Below are 22,985 nucleotides of genomic sequence, written 5' to 3' on the forward strand. Positions count from 1 at the left end.
GTGAACATGGTTGTAAATGGATACTGCTTTGTCGTCCCATGATTATGGAAAATGGGCAAGTGGCGCTGCAGTCATGAACATGTGCTGTGTGCTGTCCACTGTCCTCGTATACAGCCCAGTTTTGCCTAACGTCTTCCCATGTGATTGTGGACTATGGCTGCTTTAGGGCCCTCACTTTGCAAATTCAGCACATCGCTCAACTGATGCCTTTCTTTATTGCAAAAAAATTACCTTCCTGAAATTGTCTTTCCCTCCGCATAGCCCATCTGTCACACTTTTAGAAGAGATGACTGAAAAAGAGAGATGGGATCTCTTTGAACAGCTCACTGTGCAACTGGAGCACCACAAGGTAAATGGCTAGTAAGCCATATAAAAGTAAATTTTAAAGTAAATTTTTGCCTTCAAGAAGAATTGCTTCTGTACAGAGGCCTGACCTCAGTGAGGTTTCTGTATATTTGTCAAGACAGTAGCATTAATAACATTGCACAGTTGACTTAAATGCACGTTTGGTGTTACCTGCTTAAAGATTTTATTGCTATTTAGTAAACATGGTTAGAAATGTATAAGGATACGTAGCGATAAGAGTGGCAGACCAAACTTGCCTCACTCTCCTGTTTCCAGCTAACTTCTCCCCACCTTTTTGACTGTTAGTCTTGCTTCTTCCTTTTTTCTGGCATTTCTTGACCGCTTTATCTCTTTTCCCCTCATGCTTCTTCCTTTCCTTTGCAGCCCAGCAAGGTTTTGTTGATCCTTATTTCTATCCCAACCTCCTTTCTAGGTTGCCTACTGAGCGAATACATTCCTTCTTAGTTTTCTGAATATACTATATTGATATTGCAAGATTCCTTCAAACTAGTGGTTTCAATTTTGTTTCACTTGGTTCCTCTTTCTAAAATACCTTCCAGGGTCGTGGCCATATTTAAATTTAGGGATTTTAGTTTATCACTGATTAATAACAATGATTTATTTTCCACGACGTCCATAAAGGAATGTTTGCAGCATATCTTTCCCTGAACAATTGCTGCCGGCCCTTACGTGAACAGCTTGCACACAGTTGAATATTCCAAATTTTGATACACTGGAAATTTTAAAAGATAACTTTTCCTGTCAATCCTAATAATATATTATCTCTGCATGTTGGCTTCAGGAAGAACTGTCTTGTTTACAGCTGCAATTGGATAAAAAACACAAAAGTGAGCTAGAGTTGCTGAGCTCTTCTCTCACATTCCAATACCAAGAGAATCTATTGAAGATGAAGATGGATCTCTCCGATAGATACACTCATGAAATTGAAGAATTGAATAGAAAACACAGCTTAAATCTTGAACAACTCCGTGCCAAGCTTTCAGAGGAGCACCTCAGAGGTACAGTGGTTTATCCTACGAATAATTGTGAACTTTCAGTTGACAAAATGATATTTACAAGGAAAAGGCTTTCTGTATGGTGTAATGTCAAGACACCATGTTCAGGGGGCTTTGCTTTAGATGTGTTCCACTGTTTTTGAATTTTCCCATTTGAAAAGGTACATAGCAGTCAAACTGGAGTTCCTATTTGAATGGTATTCTGAACATGAACATGTTATTTCATTCCAAAATCTCAGTCAACGTGGAAGCTACAGCACCACTTTGCGTATTGCATTTTCTTCCTCCCTTTGAAATAAGGTTGCCAACTGCCTGGAGAAAGCATGTTCTGCCCTTTAATAGAGGCTTCATGGAATATAAATCAGGTGGTGTTGCTTACCTTTGAGCCATTAAAAAGCTTCACCTGCCCATTTCCATTGATTAAGTCTCTGCGAAAAGGACATGACATTTCCCCCTCCAGGTTATTGGCAACCCTACTTTGAAAACAGTTGTGTGGGCTGAGTTCTTATCTAGCTTAAAATGTAAAATTGTGCCCTGAACATGTGTGCCAAGCTTCATTCTAGTATCTCAGTGTTGAGCATAATTACCATATTGTAAGTGGATTGAATGCCAAAGGGTGAATTAACCAAAGGCTTTGCTACACTCAGCAGTGGAATGGGCTGCCTAGGGAGGTGGTGAGCTCCCCCTCACTGGCAGTCTTCAAGCAGCAGCTGGCAGAACACTTGTCAAGGATGCCCTGGGTTGATCCAGCACTTAGCAGAAGGTTAGACTAGATGGCCTGTATGGCCCCTTCCAGGGTTGATCCAGCACTTAGCAGAAGGTTGGACTAGATGGCCTGTATGGCCCCTTCCAACTCTTTGATTCTGTGACTCAGGCAGTAATTGTATATGTATGTCAATACATTTTGTGAATGAAAATCTTCCATACTTTCAAGAATTCTTGCAGGCTCTCTGTCTCTTGCTCAGTTCTCAACCACCAGTTTAAAAATTTGAATCCTGGTTCTCCACACATTCTAGGCAGCAAACAACGGGTGTCTTGACATTACATTCTAGTCAGCAAACAGCCGTATTCTTAGGGTTGATGAGTGGTCCTTCTTTTAATGGACGCACTCTGTTAAAGCATGCCAGCTTCATATGTCAGGAACTTGTTCACTATACATTCTTTTTCTCAGCTGCCCATGACAAGCAAAAGGATAATATTCCTAGACTGACTTTAATTCCTGAGGGAAAACTGAGACTGTACTGAATCTTTGAAGCTGTTACAGAACGTTGTTATCTTATGGTAGTTTTCTCTTAATACAGCAGGTTTAGCTTATGAATCCATGTAATGTGTGAGTCCTTGTTGGCAGTAATAGACCATAATCAGTATCTGTTCATTTGTTATTTCAGCCTTTTCATCTACTTGCTCCTAAGGTAACTTTGCATAGAAGCCACACAGATGAACAATATTTAACCCTGTGTTTTCAGTTGCTCGTTCTCTCTCCGTGACCTTGTGCCAGGGTGTTGGTCACTGGTGGTGTGAGAGTAGGGTTGCCAACCTCCTGGTGGTTACAAACTTATGCACACAGCAGCATAAGACAAAAAAACACATAAATATTACATGCAAAGAGTGCTATATTCTATGTGCAGTAGTCAAATACAGTGAATAGATATATACAGTGATGTTAGCTAGACAAATAGAACTATATACGGAAGTTAAACGTTCTTTTTTAGAACCAGTGTCTTTGGAGTTATTGTCCATAAGTAATCCTTTCAAGGTTGCCACATTTGGGTGCCTTGTTGTTGAAGTGCATCACGGAATTGTATCCTGTTGATTGCACTGACAATATGACGTTGGGGTCATACAAATTTCACAGTCCAAGGTGTATAACAGGGGTCCGGATTAACGCCCAGTTTCGACCCGAGGTCTTCATCAGAATATATCAGAATATGCTATAATATACATATACATTCTGTCAATCAGTTGTTCATTATTATCAGTATAATTTTTAGAAGGTAGCTTACTCCACAAGAACCACCTTATAAAAGTTCATGGTTCTATAAGCAGATTAGTCATGATATAACCAACATTACAGCAGGCTGATTACTTATTTGCCATAACCTCCTGGTGGTGGCTGGAGATCTGCTATTACAGCTGATCTCCGGCCAATAGAGATCAGTTCCCCTGGAGAAAACGGCAGCTTTGGCAATTGGACTCTTATGGCATTGAAATCCCTCCCCTCTCCAAACACCACCCTCCTCAGGCTCCACCATAAAATCTCCACCTGTTTCCCAACCCGGAGCTGACAACCCTATGAGAGGGAAGGGCAAGTCACATATAAGTCAGTTTTGGGCATTGTTCTCTCTCCTCTCTTTCTGTAGGATTTATACATTTGAAATCAAGGTATCTTTGTTGCTTTTTGTGTGTTAATAGATAAGCTTTGCTTTTCTGCTGTTGGAATTGTCAGGGTTTGTTCACCTCCCCATCCCACCCTTTAATGTCCTGTTTTTAGAAATGACTAAAGTTCGCCTACAGAGTGCTCAAGATGCCGCACGTCAAATAGAAGCAGAGGTAGCCGAACGACTTGTAGCACTGGAAAATGAGTACAAAGTTAAATTTGGTGTTCTTGTAGCTGAGAGGGAATCTTCTTCCACCCAACAAGAAGAAGTAGAAAAACTGAGGAGGGAAAATTATAAATTAAAGAAAATGAGTGCACAGGAGGAAATTCTCTTGAAAGACAAGATGGAACAGGTTAGTGCAATATGCAAATATACTGAAATAAGGAAAGACGAAAAATCCTGGGTTTGGAGCTAAAGGTATCCTACTCACCGAAGGAGTCTTTTTGTGAGCAAAAAGTCACCTTTGGATCCAGACCAGTATTATTAGAGTTCTGTCTCAGCTAGAAATAACATGTTTATTTGACTGTAAGTTCCACTAAGTTCAATGGTCCATAAACAGCCCTGTAAGGTAAGCTAATATTTATCATCTCTATGTTGTGGATGGGGATGTTAGACTGAGAGAACAGTGACCATAGGAAGAGCAATCATAAGCAGGTCTACTCATAAGTGAGCCCCATTTTATTCAATATTACTCCCAGGAAAGTGTTCTTAGGTTTGTAGTCTAGGTCACCTAGTGGGTTAGTGGCTGAAGTGAGTGTAGAACCAGTGACTTCCTGACGCTGTTTCTTCTTCACTAAGCTGCCATCCCTGTTGAAATTGAGCTTTGTGTGTACATGCATGCAGTTTTTATCTTTTCATCCTCCATGCATTTGTTCTGTATGTGCATTTTGGGGATGGGCTCTTTGCAAAGTGTCATAATGCAGGCCTACTTGATTTGGGAGAGGCAGCCTTAACCTGAGGCTTGGTGGCCATTATTCTCTCTAACCCTCCCCCCTCACACCCCGGCTATGTGGGGACTCTGTGCTGCAGTGTTTGCCTGCCTCATTATCATAGGCATATTTTTATACATCAGTCTTAATTTTTGTTGTTGTTCACATTTGCCTAATTTGTAATGGGACTTTTGTGGATCCCGTTTTTTCCTGTTTACCATAGTTTACTTGTTCTTTTCCATTTGGAATGCTCTGCAGTTTTCTGTTTTCTGAGGTAGTAGAGAGAGAACGTATCTTACAGTGCAGTGCTACCCAGAGTTGGCCCAGTCTGTCAGTGGGCATAGACTGGAGTAACTCTGCATAGGACTGCACTGTCAGCTGCTTGATATCATGCATTAACAGCCAACAATATGCTATTTGTATAAAATATACAAATACATATGGGGGACTCGGGACTTTTGGGGGGCATCTTACAGTGCAGTGCTACATTTCCCCCTGTAACCTCTCCCCCACAGTTTAGTATTTCCTTCCCCCAGAAGCCCATATTGCCTCTCCCCTTTTCCTGTTTCCTTCTCTCTTTCCTGCCTACCAGCCTACCTACCTTTAGCTTCCTCCCCCCCCACCCCCCGTCTTCAGGTTTCCCTCCTTGCCTTCCTTTGGAAGCTTCTCTGCAAGAAAAGTCTGGCTTGCCAAGTTGCAAAAGTTGCATGGGGGCCACCATGCCACCATGCCAGCCACTGGGTCCGATGAGCCCACCTCCATCTTAGGACATCAAAGGGGAAAGGGTTGGACTTTTTAAAGGGTGGTTTGGGCTCCCCATCCACCCCTGCTCCCCTCCTCACTTTGCTTTACAGAAACCAAGGCTTGGAATATTCAGGAGTATTATTGCAGTTGCCTAAACTAGAAATGGCCACTGAGAGCTCATTGGGTACTTGTTTCTTAAAGCTGAAGATTTTTCAATTGTTTGGGGGAGTTTTTAATCCCCCAGTGTACTTGTTTTAGATTTCAGATTTTTCTGTAAACCTGGTACTTCCTTCAAGTTTGTAGAGAGATCCTCCTTTCTGTCCCTAGCTCCATTTCGTAAATCTAGTAATCGTTTAATCTATGGCTTGGCTGGGAATTTAGATACAGGATTTTTCAGATTGGAAATTAATGAGCTACATTGGGGGAACTCTGCAGTGAGAGTTCAAACAGCCAGTTTTGCTAGAATGCAATTTGAAAAAACATGAATCAGTTAGAACTAATTGCTGTAACAGAACAAGTAGAATATGAACTGGGCTGGAAAAATCAGTGGCGCAGAAGGCAAAATCTGTGCTTTGTGCTTGTACCTCATGATAAGGGGATTCTGCTGCAGATGTGCAGTTTAGCAGCAGCTGTGAAGCATGGTGAAAGCAATGAGAGTAAGTATCCTCAGTCCTCTCCTCTTCCATCACTGCAATTCCAGCCCACCCTCCTTCACTCACTGGAAGCAGCCTTCCTTCTAGCTGTGTCACATTAAACCCTCTGTCTCCCCTATCACCACAAACTTCATGTACTATAGATAAGCTGATTTAAGACTTTTATTGGTTTATTACACTGTGACTGATATTGGCATATTAGCACAGACATTATTAATCTAGCAGATGGAATGAAAGTATCCTGACAGTTTCCAGCTCCTATTTCATTATTTCTTTTGGGGCAATTACATTGCTACAAGGCAGTTGCCTATAACATGGCAATCTTCAGGAACACAACTACCACATTATAGCAGAACTGGTTGTATGGCTAAATTAAACTTCCATTCATGACTTAACATTTTTGCGTAATATTCACAGATTAAATGTAAACTCATTGAAGATCATGTGAACGAATTAAGAAGAGCTAGAGAAGAGGTCCATGAGATAGAAAAAATCCACAAAGCCAAAGCTGAAGAATGGAAACTGAAATGGGAGGACTTGAACATAAAGGCTGAAGAGACATTACTGGCATATAAAGAGTTTGAAAACAAGGCAGAATATGAGAAGCAAGCGTTGCAAAAGCAGTTTGAACTTCGTGAGGCTGAGATGACTGGCCTTCAAGAGCAGCAGGTGGCTAGGATCACACAGTTGGAGAAATCCCTAAAGGAGCAGCAGAACAATGCCCGGCAGCTGGAGGATACTTTAGCAAACACACAGAAGACTTTGGCTCAGTATGAGAGTGAACTAACTGCCTCAAAGGCTCTCATGGCCACAGAGTTAGAAAAAGTGAGATGTTTGTTCCAACAGGAATGCACCGCTAAACTTCAGGATGCACAGAACAGGTTTGTAATTGTACACTAGGACCAAGATTTAAAATACCACGGACCGAGCTCCGAGCATGAAATCAAGCTTTTGAAAACCTCTAATCTGAAAACAGCTTTCCTGCCCATCCAACATTTTGTTTTCAAGCCTGTGCAAAGCTTTTGGGACAGCCTCCTGTGCAGCTTTAAGGCACTATAGTTGCTGGGTACTGGGGGAGAAGCTAGATAACATGAACATTTATGAAGCTGCAGTATACTGAATCAGACCATTGGTCTATCAAGGCCAGTCTTGTCTACTCAGACTGGCAGCAGTACTCCACAGTTTCAGGTAGAGATCTTAGCTGGCCTTTTACTCCATTTAAGCTGTTTTAATTGGGGACCCTGACTGTTCGTCCCCGGTTTGGCTGCGAACCGGTGTACCGATAAACGGTGCTACTTAGATTAGTATTAATGTCAGATAACTCTGTTTTTATTGAATTGAAGATATTTTATATAGTATGTATTTATGTTATATGAATGTTTATGGATGTTAGCTGCTCTGAGCCAAGCCTTGGACCGGGAAGAGTGGGATATAAATCTAAAGAATGAATGAATAAATAAATGAATGAATGAATGAATGAAAAATCTAGAAACCAATTCAGAAGTGATAGTACCTAACAAATTCCACAACCTCCTCCTTGCACTTAAAATTATGATTTACAACTGACAAGATTCGGGGAATAAGAATTCTCAGCTGCCTGGATGATAATCAGAAAGCTAATGAGGGATGAGTAGCAGATGACAGGAGGAAGTCTAAAGTTCATTTCAGACCATCAACTGTAAAGCTGTCGCTGACCTCAACTATAGGCCATGGGGAACATCTGTGTCTTGCAGGCCCTTCAGAATTAGACCAGATCTTTCAAGGTCCGGGTTTCTATTGACAGAGAGTTCCACCAGGTAGGGGCCATGGCTGAAAAGGCTCTGGCTATAGTTAACAGCCAGATCGACTTTGGGCCAGGGATCACCAGAAAGTTGTACGTAGATGAGCGTAGTGCTCTCTGGGTTATATATTGAGAAAGACAGTCCCGAAGATACGAAGGGCGTGTGCAAACATGCTTTTTAGTCAGAGCATCACATTTCTGTGTTTTGAGTTTTCTTGATAGTATTTTCCTTCTGTTTCCGTAAAATTCTAGGTTTATGGAAGACAGTAAAGCTATGACTAAAAAGTTAGCTGAAGAACATGACATTCTTCTTCAGGAGCTGAGAGAAAAGCATGTTGGTGATCTGGATTCTCAAGGGAAAGAGCTGGAGGATAAATATAAGAACCAAATGTTATCACTCGCAGCAGATCTACAGGCCCAGTACCAAGCTGAAACTGAGACCCTCAAATCTACATTAGAAAGGGAACACCAGATTCATTTAGAAACAAGCGTGGCTGATCTGCAGAAAAATTATCAAGCCCAGATGACGGAGATGGAGAATAAGCATTTATCAAATTTGGACACTTTGGAGTCTGCATATCTCTCTGAAATTCAGCTCTTGCGGGACGAGCACAGACAAGTGGTTGATAGTTTACAGGCAGATTTACAAGAACAGCTACTTAGACAAGATAAGGCACATCAAGAGCTCCTGGCTCAAAATCTAGCAAGGATGAAACAGAAACATGCTGAGGAGCTGCAAGTTTGCCAAGAAAATCTGAAAATAGAGCTGGCTACAGCTCACATAGAAGAACTTAAAATAATTTCTGCCGAATTGGAAGAAGTTCATAAGGTACATAGGAGTAATGAATAATTACTCTTGGGTTTTAGTTTGGTCACATTTTAGTTGATTATTAGCAGCATGTATGACAGTGTGCTCATCTATTTTTTTTTTTGTAAAACAGATTGGCAACATCTTAACAGTTATTTGCATAATCTAATAAATGCTAGTGTTTGTACTTATGTGATCAGAAGAACACAAGAGGGAGTAGTAATTATAGGTTAGATAATCAAAAAGCTTCTAACCCTTAATGGATTAAAATTCTGGAATCATCATTCTACAGGGATGATGGAATGAAGTTTTGGTTTCAGTGCTGTGTAGAATACATACATGAAAAACAACATGTAGGCACATAGTCAAGTCCCTATGTAATTTCGTGCTAGGATCAGGAAAGGCCATTTCCTGTAGAAAATATTTTTCCCCTTTCAGTGGATAAAAACCCTTGACTAGCTTTCCTGGCATGTTTCACAGAAAACATTCCTTGTTCCACAGGCCACTGGGACTAGATGTGAGTTGGTTCCTCCATTATCTGGCTATGATATTATTTAATTTAGATATTGTTCTAAATTTATCCTTTTGGCCTTGCTGTTCATGGAGCATCTGATCACTGGAGGACATTTTAAGATCAAACAGGAAGCTGTTGGTTTGTAATTCTAAGATATGTAATCTCTAAACAGAGCATCAGAGCTGAATTGTGATGATTTACAGTGCATTCCGGGGGGTGGGAGTCGTTTGGAAGTGGTGTGACCTCCCCCAGGAATGGGCTGCCCATTTTCTGATTAAAAATGTTTAAATGATACATTTGGGATTTTGGTAGAGCCAAATATGATCTGCCTATAATTTGGGGGTTTTGTTTTCCCTTTGATATGATGCAGGAAGATTTAAGTGCAGAGTTAGAAAAACAAAGATGCTTATTAGAACACGATTATCATAAATCCTTGGATTTGTTACGGAGAGAAATCCTCCATATGGAGGAGCAGCATAAAAAAGCAATGCAGGAGCTTCAGGAGCTTCATGTTGCAGAGATTCAGAAGGAAAAGGAACATTGGCATCAGCTTCAGAGGGAGAGAGAGCAGCTAAACTCAGACAAACAACAGGTGAGAATTCTACAAATCTGACGAGTTCAAACTAAAACTTCAGTTAACTTTGAGTTTGGTTCTGCTTATGTTCTGCATTTGTAAATGGTCTGAAAACGAGAAATATGAACAAAATGAATAGATGAGAAACAAACTGAGCAAGAAAAATATCTTATTCTTGTCTGTATTGGATAAATTTATTGATTCAGATACCATATGTGATCTCCAAGGCCTCCCTCCCGCCTCCTTTTTTAACCTAAGACAATACAGTCCCAGCCTTTGGCTCATATAGTCCAGTGTGCCTAAGATCCTACCCACAAGTGTCTGGTAGCTTAACCTCATAATGTGGGATGCCTTTCTCCCCTTTTCATGGTTCTCTTAATAACGAGGCATTCTGGGTTGCGTCACACCAAAGTACCCTTTATGGAGGGCGCACATGTCTCAGTCATGGACCAACTGGCCCTGCTGTCCTTCATGTCAGTGTATTCCTCTGGGATGTTTGGTAGTAAGGCCTTGGGCCATGTTCATCTCTTTCCCCCCAGAACTCGAGAGACCTTCTCAGTGTCTCTGCTGAGAGGCATCAGCCTCAATTGCGCTTAGCATTGGCATGTTTTTTGCCCATTGATGTCACATCCTGTTCTGAGGGATCACTTCTGGTGAATTCACCAGGTCCAGGATCAGTCTTGGAGCTATTGTGGTAGACTCCACTTCAGATCGTATTTCAGTTTTCCTGATTATTTCCACTTAAGTAATGTTTTACTCATTCAGTTTTACATAGGATATGGATAGCAACAACAAATATGTTAAGAGTAAGGTTGCAGTATTTTGAAGGGTCTATTTGAAGAACCTTTGAAGAAAATTCTATGTGATTCTGGAGCAAAAGTGATACCTTAATCTTTAATTTCTCACAGCTGGAGGAGAAAATCAAGTCTTTAAACAAAGAGATGGAAGAGGCCAATGCTGAACTGAAAAACCTACAGCAACGGGACAGAGAGAACCAGGAAGGAGAGACATTAATAGCTTTGTTGAAATCTGATATTGAACTTTCTAAAAACGAACGGTCAGTATACTTTAGGATAGTTCAACGATAGTTTTTGCATTTAATTTTTATGTTAGTTTAGCAAGCCAAAGCTATAGTCTGGGAATGTATCAATATTGGGAATATCATTCAAACAATGAATGAAGAACCACTGTTAAAGGTAAACAACCTGGTTGTTAAGGTGCCACAAGACACTCTCTTGTGTGGTCTACAACAGAATGATGTGACTACTCCTCTGGAATTCTTCATGCAGTGTATGTGGAATTCACTGTCACAAGTGACTTGCATAGAAACATTGTCTTCTTTTCTCTCACTTAATAGATTCTGCAGTTTCTGCCTTGCACCCTTCCCTGACTTTAACTCTTGACTCATTTGCCTATCTCATCCCCAGCTTTGGCTCACTTCAATACTGCTACAACTCTCTGGTCCAAAACAACTCTACAAATCCTCAGCGTCACTTTTCCTCCTTTGATGCTCTAGTGCGCCTGCCTACCACCTCCCTCCCATTCTTATTCAATGACAAAATTGAAACAGCACACAATAACCTCTATTCTCCCTGTTTCTACTTCAGTCTTTTCTTCCCTCCTCCTATGTTTCATTTGAAAAACCGTGTACCCTCTTGCCCTTCTTGTCCAGCTCTTCCATATGACCCCTTAATCCTGCCCCCACCAGACTTCTGCAAGGCCCCACCATTCTTCTTTATAGATTCTGTCTCCTCTCTTCTGGAGTCTTCCCTACTGCATTCAAGCACATCTCAAAAAGCCATCAATTGACCCATGTTTTCCTACTACCACACTTTAACCTTTCGTCTCTGAGCTGTTGAATCAGCATACTGTTTTCTTCTAATGTCTTTCTTTCCTTCAGTCCTCAGTCTGGCTTCTACCCTCTGAACTCCACTGAAACATTCATGATCAAAATCACTAAAAATGTCCTTGCTGCCACATGCAAAGGGTCTGCCTGAGCTACTGTCCTCCTTGACCTGGTTGTTGCTTTTGATACAGTTGATCCTGCTTGGCTTGGTTCACATTGTACTGTTCTGTGTCTTCTGCTGCCTAAACTTGTGGAACTGGGTTGTTCATCGTCATGGTCTCTGTGCAGTCCCACATGGGAACTGCACATGCGCAGGCCAGCTGTGGAGAACGTTATATGGAAATCTTCTAGAAGATACGGAACACTGTCCTTCCCCTCTCCGTCAACTACAGAGCCATGCTGCTCTGTAGTAGAACAACTAGATTGGAGTGCAGTAGCACTTTAGAGACCAGCAGGATTTTCGGAATGTAAGCTTTTGCGAGTCAAGGCTTCCATCATCATATTCGGGGACGTGGAATTGAATATAAACTTTAAATGGCTGTACCTCCCTCTTCTCCCTTCAGGGTCTTCCTTATGACAAATTCTAGATCAGTGATCTCTACTGTGGTGGCTATGGGCACCATGGTGCCCAATGATGTGTTGAGGCCTACTTGCTGTTTTCCCCAAAACACCTCATTGAAGCAAAGAGCCTCCCCCTGTCTTTCCTCCACTTCACTGAAACAGGAGCCGCTTCAGAAGAACCCAGGAGGCATCACCTTTGTGTCTGCTGAAAATACCCATTCAGAAATAGCTCCCTCGTATGACAGGAAGATGTTTGAGTTGGAACCTCTTAACATTTTGTGGAACATTGCAACATAATTGGATTGGACACAGCCCCTATGGCAACCATTTTGTGATTGGTTCCACTCACCCAGTGCTAGACATTTTATTGTGTCTACTACCTGCTTTCAAAATTCCAAATGTGCCCTCAGCTTCCATAAGGGCAAGGACCCCTGTTTTAGATTGTAACTCCTTGGGAGAGGAATTGTGTTATATCTCTATATGGGTAAATGCTGGGTAAACAAGGAGCAGCTCATGGACTTGAGAAGCAAGCTTTCGTTTACTTCTATGGCCTTTATCTTTTGTTGCCACGATAATTGTGGGATAGTTATGCATATTCCTCTGCTTTTTTAGGAAAAGACTGCAAGAATGTAGCCAGCAGGCTTTAAGATTGCTACTGATAATGGTGAAAGCCACAAAAGAGATAGAGGGCCTTATCAGCAAGAAGACGGGCCTTTGTCTTGATGACAGCCTGGCATCTGGAGATTCAAGAGAGAGTCATAGTACAATTGGAGAAATTGTACTTTCTCAAAAAATGATGGAGAAATGGGATATGAAGAAAAGTGAGAGGGTTCACAAAGGTAATTATGTTCAGTGAAAAAATGTTCTGATGCATTGCCATGTTTGTCATTTGTATGACAACAAAAACACCCAAGGTTGCACTGGTATGCCACAAAAATATCAGTTTCAAAACATCTGAGAAAGAAAAGAAACAAATGAGCTTTTCTTGTAGCAGCTCTAGAATTTTCTGAGGAAGGGCCTTGCCAGGGTGGGAGTGGGGAAGGAATGCATCATTCCTGTTGTCTCCAAGTTTCTAATATGCTTCTTTATAAAATTATTTGATATGCTTTCCATCTTGTTCCATAAGTACCTAATTATTTCCAAGCAAAATTCTCTGATGTAGGGATATATTTTATATATGACTTGGTTCTGAATAATAATATTGTTCATACAATATAACATTTGGGTTGTTTAAAAGATTAATCAATTACAATTTTATTACAATTAATCTGTTTCTGGAATAGGGCGAGTTCTTGATGAAACTCTACTTGAACACAGCTTTGAATCTTCAGTGCCTGATGAAGTATCTGAGCTGAGTGAGCATTTATGCGAAAGTATTTTTGAAAACCCAGACCTGGTATTTGAAAATGAAGAGAGGATCCATAAAATTTCTCATTCCTTGCATAGTGCTGTAGAAAAGCTTCTAGCACTGCTTGCAGAATCAACTAAACAAGTAAAGTTATATTCACATTTAATTAATCTAACGTTTGGCAACATAATTAAATATTGTACCCACATATATGGATTGTTTGCATGTGACCGGAGCGTTATACTTTCTAGTGTGGGTATCTGACTAGAAAAGTGGATAATACACATTATCTGGCAATCTAGCCGCAAATAAAATTTGTTTATTATTATTATTACATTAAAATATGTTAAAATGTTAGGGAAATACAATGTATCCTTTTATTTAGAATGTTAAATTATTTAATCTTTTGAAACTGGAGCAGACATATTCAGACATATTCAATTCATATTCAGTGTGAACAGGAATTAAACCGTAGGAATTGGGAAGCATGCCAGGTGGTTAATAAGCACCATGAGCTGATGGAGTGCCTGAATGAAGAGAGTGCAGCAAAGAATCAGCTGGCATTGGAGCTTCATAAAGCCAGAGGTAGGGAAAATAAACTGACATGCTTGGCTTGGAACTTCCCAACATTTTGTGATTGACCCCAGCACGTGATGGTAGCCATTTTGTTATTGTCCTCCCATGGCAGTCATTTTGGTGGTCACACCCTCCCTGTTGTCAAAATTCTAAAGTGCCCACTGGCTCAACAAGATTGGGGACCATGGTACTAACTAGCATGGCATCAACACCCTCAGATTCCAAACTGTTTGTTTTGAAAATCAAGTCCATGGCACTTACCTTGCTCAAGTGATGGGAACATATGACCCTGTCCAGGGAATAGGTTGAGGAGATGGAGAGAATCCAAGAGACAGGGTGTTTTCCTGGCAATGACAGGTTGGTTTGGTATCCCAGCACTGGGATCTTTTTGCCTTACCGATTCACATGAAGGCTTGTACTTCCCCCCCCATAACTAGAGGACTTGGGTCCCCAGAAATTAATGTGTTGGCCTGAGCTGGCCAAGGAGCCTTCTCTGTTCCTTCCTTCTATTGACAAAAGTCCTTGCTAAGGTCCAGATAGAAGAGGCTAATGCCCAAGTGACTTTGATAGAGTCCATGTCAAAGTGTGGGTCCACAGATCTCTCCCAGTTCTAGATCTTAGATTTGAGGTGGCTTGAGTCTTCTCACTGTATATGAGAATGACTTATTTCTGGTCCAGTGTATTCTGTAAGAATATTTGGGTCATTGTTGCTAGGAACACTGTCTGGGTTCCAATGAGCCATGTACACATACATGTGCCGTTTTTACCTTCCAGCCACAGTTCATGCTTCCTGATGCTTCAGGAGTAATACGATAAGACAACAGCTGACAAGTGCAAGAATTAAAAGCATTGTTAAATGTAATGTGATAAATATAAGAAAAAATTAAGAAATCTGCTTTTTAAAGCTTAACATTCACAGGATTACATATTGATTTAAAATATGTTTATAACCACCAGTATATTTTGACATTTTTTTCTTTACGCATTGAATGTCATTGTAATACTGCTTTGCCTAAATGCTTTCAGTGTCTGATCATTATACTTTCATGCCCCTTTTGGATTTAAGGGCTCAATGAAGGCTGTTTGGCAGAGAGAGATGCCTTGGAAGCAGCCCTGCATATGAAAGAGGAGTCCAAGCGCTGTCTTGCTGTAGAATTGGAGAGTGTGAAAACACAGTTCCAAAATCTAACCCAAGAACATACAAGATGCATTGAGGAGCAGAAGTTAATCATAAGTCAAAACAAAGCTTTGGCTGCCAATTTAGGGGAGGGAGAGATTGGTAAGAAATAGAGTGCTGTATTACTTGGCTTGTTCAATGCTGAAACGTGGTTGTTAAAAAGGCTTGAGAAGTAGACCAAAGGAAAAGACTTCCATTAAGAGAAAAGTGTAGTCAACGCCTTTGTGAAATGGAGTGCATGCATTTGAGCACTCAATGTGGTACTTTAGAAATGTAGAATAGATTTTCTTAAGCAGATATTTGCATAGGGGCAATCTCTGAGTATTATCTGAACTACTCCTTCCAGTGATCAGTAATATAAAAACCACTCTTCTTGGTTACTCTGGTGAAAGAAATGAATATGGCAATCTCTAGATTTTATTAAACTAGTTAATACATTTGTATGCTGCTTTTCTGCTACAGCGATTCTGAATTGTTGCTTACAATATGATATACATGACACAAAAGACAAAAGGGGACAGGAAGGGAAGAGGAAAACAAATAGACTCTGGTAGCAGTTCTTAGATAATCCACGTAATGGGTACATAGTAAATTGGTGGAATGGACAGTCCAGGTGGGAGCAAAGGAGCCAAATACTCTCAGCCCACTCAAATGCTCTCAGCCCACTCAACTGAAGGGGCCTCCCTGTCTTGCATCTTCCCCTTATGCTGCTACTTAGAATAGTGGCTGCTGGAAGCAGTTCTGGAAGGAGAAGCAGTTTGTCCCAGCTGAGCCCATGGAGTGGGTATCACGATTTCCCCACTTGCTCTGATGCTGGATTTTGGTCAGCATTATTTTTAAAAACTATGTTCTTACTCTGAAATAATCTCTGCTTATTTTTATTTTTTCATATGTTTTAGACTTACTGAAGGAAGTTGAACGTCTCTCAAAAGCAAAGTTAGAGCTGCAGTGTCAGGCAGAAAAGGACTGCTCCACCTTGAATGCTCAGTTGAAAATTTTAGAGATGGAACTTGAAGAGCAGCTGAACAAAAATCAAAAGATGGCAATGATGTCGTTAGAAGTTGTTGATTTAACACAGCAGATACAAGCCCTTGAAAGACAGTTGAAGAGTCAACGGGATTTCATGGATGTAAGACAATAACTTTGCTTGTGGCTGCAAGGACAAAGTATTAGTTTCTCTTAATCAGTAACCTTAAAATAGTGTTTTTGTTATTTCTCCTCTTGTTCCTTCAATTGCGCAAATGAAATATATATATTTCTAAAGTTATACTAATTTACTTGACAGAAACAAGCAGCTGAACGAGAGCATGAACGTGATGAATTTCAGGAAGAAATTCAGAAGCTAGAAATGCAGTTAAAACAAACAGAGAAAAACCAGGCTTCTGGGAAGTCCAGAGTATTGGTAAGTAAAACACCAGGGAATTGATTCTACCAGCTTCTCCTATTATGAAATAAAGTGGAGGGGGGCTTCCCCCCCTTTCTTAATCATCATATTTATAAGCAAGGATAGCCCCCACCCCAAGCCTCTAAGTGGCCTTATCTTTACACAAATCAGAAACGAACAAAGGAAAACTAGGGACCAATGGGGACAGTGTTTCATTCTCCTCGGACAATCTGTAATGGACTAAACTGTGCATTGTTCAGCAAAAAAGTTCATTTTCAGTCTTTGTTGCACCCCACATTTGGGACTGCGCCTGCGCGCAGGCCTGCCACCGGAAACTTTTACTAGCCTCAGGCCTCTAGTTGGGATGCCCCTCCCCTAGGGCAGGCGGGCCGGCTTCCCACCAAACCACCGCGTGCTCCTGGGCGGGGCATCCCCTCCCTCCTCAGTTCCTTCTTTGCCGCCGCCGGGAGTGGAATGTAATTAAACTTCCTCAGCGCCTTTTTCTTCAAAAAGTTGTCAGAACTGTTTGCTCGTGAGTTTTGGGTTACCGTTCAGGGCTTCCTTATCAGCCCCATCTTCTGCTCTCCGCGGAACGATTTCTGTGAGCCCAGTCCCCCCGGCCGAGGGCTGTAATGGCTTCCAAATCCCCTTTCAAGCATTGTCCCAAGTGCGATACCAAGATTCTGCACCCGGACTGTCACGACCTGTGTCTACTCTGCCTAGGCAAAGGCCATAACGTCACCACATGCAAGATATGGCAGAAATTCTCTAGCTAGGCATGCAATGTTCGAGCTGCCCGCTTGAATGCCGAACTATGGAGAAAAGCCCTTATGGCTCCGTCCCCGTCTGTCGGATCCAGGACACCTCAGAGGGCTCAGTCGGTTCACTCCCTGGCAACTGCCCCAACAGCAGGATCCACGTCGGATCCAAAAGGGTAGGATCCGGGACAAACCCTCTCGGATCCATCTCACTCTAAGCGTGAGCGAGAGAGAGCAAAGTCGGAGGGCCCTTCGACTAAGAAACATAATAGCAAGACAAAGCACCAAGAGAAATCCATCGACTCGTGCCGCTCGAAGTCTCTCCCGTCTCCATCTGTGCAACCGGCTCCGGTTCCGAGATTACCACTGGATCCGATCATGGTTCCACCGAGAACCCCATCCTTACGATCGAGATCCATCGCATTCTCTCTCTGAAGTGGAGTTTGACCTATCCGGGGAATCCCTCCAGTTGCTGGATCCAAACATGTTGGACCCGGTAGACTAATCCCCCGTGAACACGGATCCGACTCCAAGACCTAACATTCCCCCAGCTCTTCTCCAAGACTGGGCTGATTTTTGCAGACTCAAACAGCTCACACTACAGGGCAAACCGATTGCACAGGGAGCTGCACACCAGCTACCACTCCCATCCACGTCCTACTCCCAGCATGGTTCGATGTGGGGTTCTGATGTTGAGGAATTAGACACCTTAACATCAGCAGCCAGCCCGCAGTGTACTTCTGACCCCTCTCCTGACGAACAGATAGGGGACACGGAAGCCATATCCCCCTCTGAGGATCTACGTCTCTGTAGTGAACAAATGCTATGCATGGTGGAAGCGCTGGAATTGAACATCACCACTTCAGATAACAGACCAAAAGACAGAATCCTCAGTCACCTGTACCCTGACTCCCTGGGCATTGTGGCATTCCCTGTCTTGGAATGGGCAGATCGGTCTGGAAGAAGCTGGCCTCCACCCCGGCCTCTACCAAGAAAATAGAGAACCTCTATAGGGCCAAACTGGAATCCACCGAATTTTTGACCATCCCCTCTCCCCCTCCTCTATCGTCACAGACAAAATGCAAACTCGCCAGAGACAGGGCCACCACTCCACCCCTGCCAACAAGGAGAGCAGAAAGTTGGATTATTTGGGCAGGAAGTCATACACCTCTGCAGCCGTCAGCTTCAGAATTGCTAACTACCAGACCATCATGGGGGGCTATCAACTTTTCCTCTGGGAGAAAGCTGCCCCTCACCTGGAGCTTTTACCTGAGGAGTCAAGAGCTGCCATTGGTCTGATTCAAGCCGAAGCGACTCGCCTTTTGAAGCAGGAGATAAGCGCGGGCAAGCATGCGGCAGAAATTGCAGCACGCTCTATGGCCACAGCAGTGACACTGCGCTGCCATTCCTGGTTACGCAACACCGCCTTGCATCCAGATACCAGGTCACAAGTAGAAGACCTACCCTTTGAGGGAGACTCCCTGTTCGCATCAAATACGACGGAATTCCTCACTAACATGAAGAAAGACTGTCAGACAGCCAGATCCTTGGGCGTCATCCCTAATAACCCCCTGCAAAGGGAGAGATTTCAGCCACGCCAAAAGGTTTCAATACGTCCTTCTACAGAGGACAGAGACATCGGAGATACCAGCCATATCTTCAACAAAAGCAATTCCCTCAACAGTTTCACCAGCAGTACCACCAGGGCCAAGCTGGAAGGCGTAGGCATAATAACAGGCAGAGGCCCACCAACAGTCCACACCTAAGGACCAACAGCATCCCTCCCAGAGGTTCTGACTGTCGCAGCAGGCCGTCCAAGAGAACCTACCATTTCTCAAGAGACTGGCAAAATTCGCCGATGCCTGGTGTTCTATTTGTTCAGATTTCTGGGTCTACAAGGTTGTTTCAGAAGGCTACCGCCTAGAGTTCAAATCCCCCCCCCCTAAGTATTTTTCCTCTAGTTTGGCAAGGGACAACCCTTTCCCAGAGTTTTCCCCACAGTTGCAGGAGCTCCTGCTGAAGGGTGCCATTCAAAGAGTGCCCACAGTTTGTTTTGGTTTCTTCTCCCGAATTTTTATAGTAGAGAAAAAGGACGGGGGTTCTACGCCCATAATAGACCTCAGAGCCCTTAAATTCCGTATGATTTCCTTACCTTCCATGATGGAACTCATTACTCCAAACACTTGGTTTATTGTCCTGGATTTAAAGGATGCTTATTTTCACATGTCAATCCACCCCTCACGCAGAAAATATCTTATGTTTCGCTATGGAGAGGAGGTGTTCCACTACACCGTCCTCCCCTTTTGTCTGGCTACAGCCCCATAGGCTTTTACAAAATGCATGGCGGTTGTCATGTCTCACCTCAGAGCCAAGGGGTGCAGCATTTTCCCGTACCTTGACAATTGGCTCATAAAGCAGACAATCCGAGACACTGTTCTCCCATCTGGAGATGACTCTCTCCATCTGCGCTAACCTAGGCCTTATGGTCAATTGGAAGAAGTCAAAATTGACACTCTCATTGAAAGCCCAATTTATAGGTGCTGTACTAGACTCCAGTAAGGGGAAGGCCTTCCTTCCCCTTGAAAGGGTAATAGCCATCAAACGCCAGATTGAACACTTCATGCGCTGCAGACATCAGCCAGTGATCTCCATTCAAAGACTGCTGGGCCTAATGGCCTCCACGGCAGCAGTGAACCCCTTTGCCAGGCTTCAGATGCGAATCTTGCAGAACTGGTTTCTCAGGACCTTCGACCAATTCCGCCACTCCCATTAGGGTCCATTCCTAGGAAGGTCCTGAGGTCACTAGGGTAGTGGCTTTCAGAGCCCAACCTTATCCTGGGAGTGCCCTTTGGTTACTGGAACCCTGACTTCACCCTAACCACTGACGCTTCCCTAGAGGGATGGGGAGGTCACTATGGGGGTGCGTCAGTACAAAGCAGATGGGAAGTGGCAGAGTTATCTCTGCATATCAACATATTAGAGTTACGTGCTATCCGTAACTCACTTACCTCATTTGCAGATATCCTTCGAGGGTCCAGAACGTTGCTGCAGTCCAACAACACCTCAGCAGTATACTACATCAACAAACGGGGGCATGGGGTCCATTCCGCTGTGCAGAGAGGCACAAAGGGTCTGGCAGGTGGCCTTGGCAAACGACATCCAACTGAGAGCCATGCATATAGCCAGGCGGACACACTCAGCAGGGAATTCCGTACCAATCACGAGTGGAAGCTTCAGGAAACATTCCTGGAACCCATATTTCGGCTGTGGGGATTTCCCCAAATCGACCTGTTCGCTTCCAAGGAGAACAGGAAGGCCAAGATGTTCTGTTCCTTAGCAGTACGCGACCCAGAATCACTAGGGGATGCGTTTCAGATACGCTGGTCAGGCACACTCTTTTACACCTTCCCCCCACTCCCTCTCCTGGCCAGAGTGCTGGGCAAGATCAGGGCAGATCGTACCTCCTGCATCCTGATTGCTCCCCTATGGCCCCGTCATATTTGGTTCACACAACTGTTACAACTGGCGGGAAGCAACTACAAGACACTCCCGAGGGACTCAGGGTTGCTCAGATGGGGCACACTCAAACATCACGATGTAGACAGGTTACACCTAGCAGCGTGGAGAATAGAACCCAAGCAATAAGGCTCTCCACCCCGGTTTCTATGTCAACAAAACATTTAGGTTTTAACTGTACTTGTTGCGGGCTTTGGGGCAAATTAAAATGTTATAAATAAATTTGTTGTGTGTTAAATTAACTTTCCATTTTTCAAAAAGCATGTGACATGTTGTTTGTACATTCTTATAGGTAGAATCCCTCTATGATGAAATCAAAGAAAGAACTGATGATTACAACAAGCTCCTCTTGGATAGAGAGCAGATGCAGAAAGAACTTGCTGTTCGAAATGAAGAAATAGAAAAACTGACAGCAAAGGTCAGAGAACTGGAGTGCCTGAAAATAGAAGAGGCAAAGAATGTCAATCAGCTGACACAAGAAGTACAGAAAATGAAAAAAATGGAGGCCGAATGGAAACAAGTAACTAATGATTTTTACAATCTTTCACGTGGATGGAGTAATTTAATAATGTGTAGATACTAGTGAGTGGATTATATGATAGATATCAGTTTGTAGTAGATCTGTTTAACCTTTCATGGCCCATTAGGCTTCATGTTTGAAGTGGAGATTTTTAGGGACATAAGACAGGGAACTTACCTGCAAGTGCTAATTCTAGCCAGATCTTCCTTGTCTCAAACTAAACATTCTTAAGTGATACTTGTAAAAAATGCTGTGATATTTCTCTACTCAGCTGTGCAAAATGCGTGGCCAGGAAAATATTGTACTTTCTTTTCAGGTTGGATTCAGGTTAACTGAATATCAAAGGTGTGATGGTTGAATTTGAACCACAATAGCACTTTGGCTTCAACCGTACATATATGAATGGAGATTAATTGCAGAGTTGCAAAGACCATGGTAGACAAGAGCTATGTTTGCCACTGATCTATGTGTTTGTGCAAACGTCATTAACCAGAATAATCTGATGAGACATCCTTATCTGTATTAATTCTTGTATTCCTTTTTTTAGGATAAGGAAGCATTGCAGCAGCAACAGTACAATAATTTGATTCAGATTTCTACTCTGCAATCCAAACTGGATGAAATCAGGCACAGAGTGATTCCAGAAGGGAGTATGGCTCATATCTTACAGGGAGAGTTAAAAGCGCAAGAGGAACTTTTAACAAAAAAGACAGAAGTAAGTTGCAGCAAAAGTAATCAAAGGGCCAGTGGGATCAAAATTGACAGTATTGACTCTCTGTCACTTGGAAAGTCAATCTCAGTTCTAAAAGTTGAAAATCCCTTTTTAAGAGTATATAAAAACTCACACTCATATCTTTTGTAAAGCTGTATGTTGCCCAGTTTTCTTTCATGAGGGGCCTTTGTAGGTTTGCATGCCCAGATATTTGGAGTTGTATATCTTTGATATGAGGTTTGCTGACTGCACTGATTTCCCAGAGCTTTGGGGTTTTCCGGCATTTGTTTCTGCTAAACAGCTGAGAAGCTGTGAGTCCCTGTAGGGTGGGCACCTGCTAGTCTCCCTAGTTGGACAGATGCAGGTATAAAGAAATGGTGATAGATCCTCTGTGACGAAGTACCACTGGGCATTTGGTTTTAATGCAGACTCTCAAATCCTTAACAGTTTGGTAAATGGTAGCTGTGTCTCAGAACTTTCATTGTTGTTTCTGTATATATCTGTTGTTCTCTTCCATATTACTGGAAAGTATATGGGGCTTCAGTGAATAGCTAGATTGAACTACCTTTCACTTCTGTATCAGGATTAGAGAGACAAGTTGGGATATCTCTAAAATGCTATCCTAAGGAGTATGTGAAATGTATCACTCTTGCCTTTCTCATGTGTCCGTTTGGTAATTTCTGCCCAAAATAGTGGGGTGGGAGAATTTCTTACTTCTCTGATTTTGTGGGATTTTTAGCAAATTGGTTCTCTTATACATGCATATGCCAAGAAGCAGAAAGTATGTCCTCATTACTTTTCTCATGTCAATATATGTAGATAGTCTTGATTTTTTTTCCAAAAAAT

General features: G+C 42.5%; 1 protein-coding gene across 1 annotated transcript in view; it reads left to right on the forward strand.

The window, feature by feature from the left end:
- PCNT (pericentrin) overlaps positions 1–22,985 on the forward strand; it is a 72,955-nt gene that overhangs the window by 14,615 nt on the left and 35,355 nt on the right. The window contains exons 11-25 of the mRNA XM_056856853.1: positions 262–349; positions 1,148–1,364; positions 3,853–4,091; positions 6,483–6,946; positions 8,098–8,674; positions 9,538–9,759; positions 10,650–10,798; positions 12,761–12,987; positions 13,432–13,640; positions 13,949–14,081; positions 15,139–15,351; positions 16,149–16,378; positions 16,535–16,651; positions 21,200–21,427; positions 21,975–22,142. Of these exons, the coding sequence (XP_056712831.1) occupies positions 262–349; positions 1,148–1,364; positions 3,853–4,091; positions 6,483–6,946; positions 8,098–8,674; positions 9,538–9,759; positions 10,650–10,798; positions 12,761–12,987; positions 13,432–13,640; positions 13,949–14,081; positions 15,139–15,351; positions 16,149–16,378; positions 16,535–16,651; positions 21,200–21,427; positions 21,975–22,142 (3,481 nt within the window). The remainder of the gene's footprint in view (positions 1–261; positions 350–1,147; positions 1,365–3,852; positions 4,092–6,482; positions 6,947–8,097; positions 8,675–9,537; positions 9,760–10,649; positions 10,799–12,760; positions 12,988–13,431; positions 13,641–13,948; positions 14,082–15,138; positions 15,352–16,148; positions 16,379–16,534; positions 16,652–21,199; positions 21,428–21,974; positions 22,143–22,985) is intronic.

The sequence above is a fragment of the Euleptes europaea genome, chromosome 10, assembly GCF_029931775.1.
Source record: "Euleptes europaea isolate rEulEur1 chromosome 10, rEulEur1.hap1, whole genome shotgun sequence".
Taxonomy (NCBI): Eukaryota; Metazoa; Chordata; class Lepidosauria; order Squamata; family Sphaerodactylidae; genus Euleptes; species Euleptes europaea.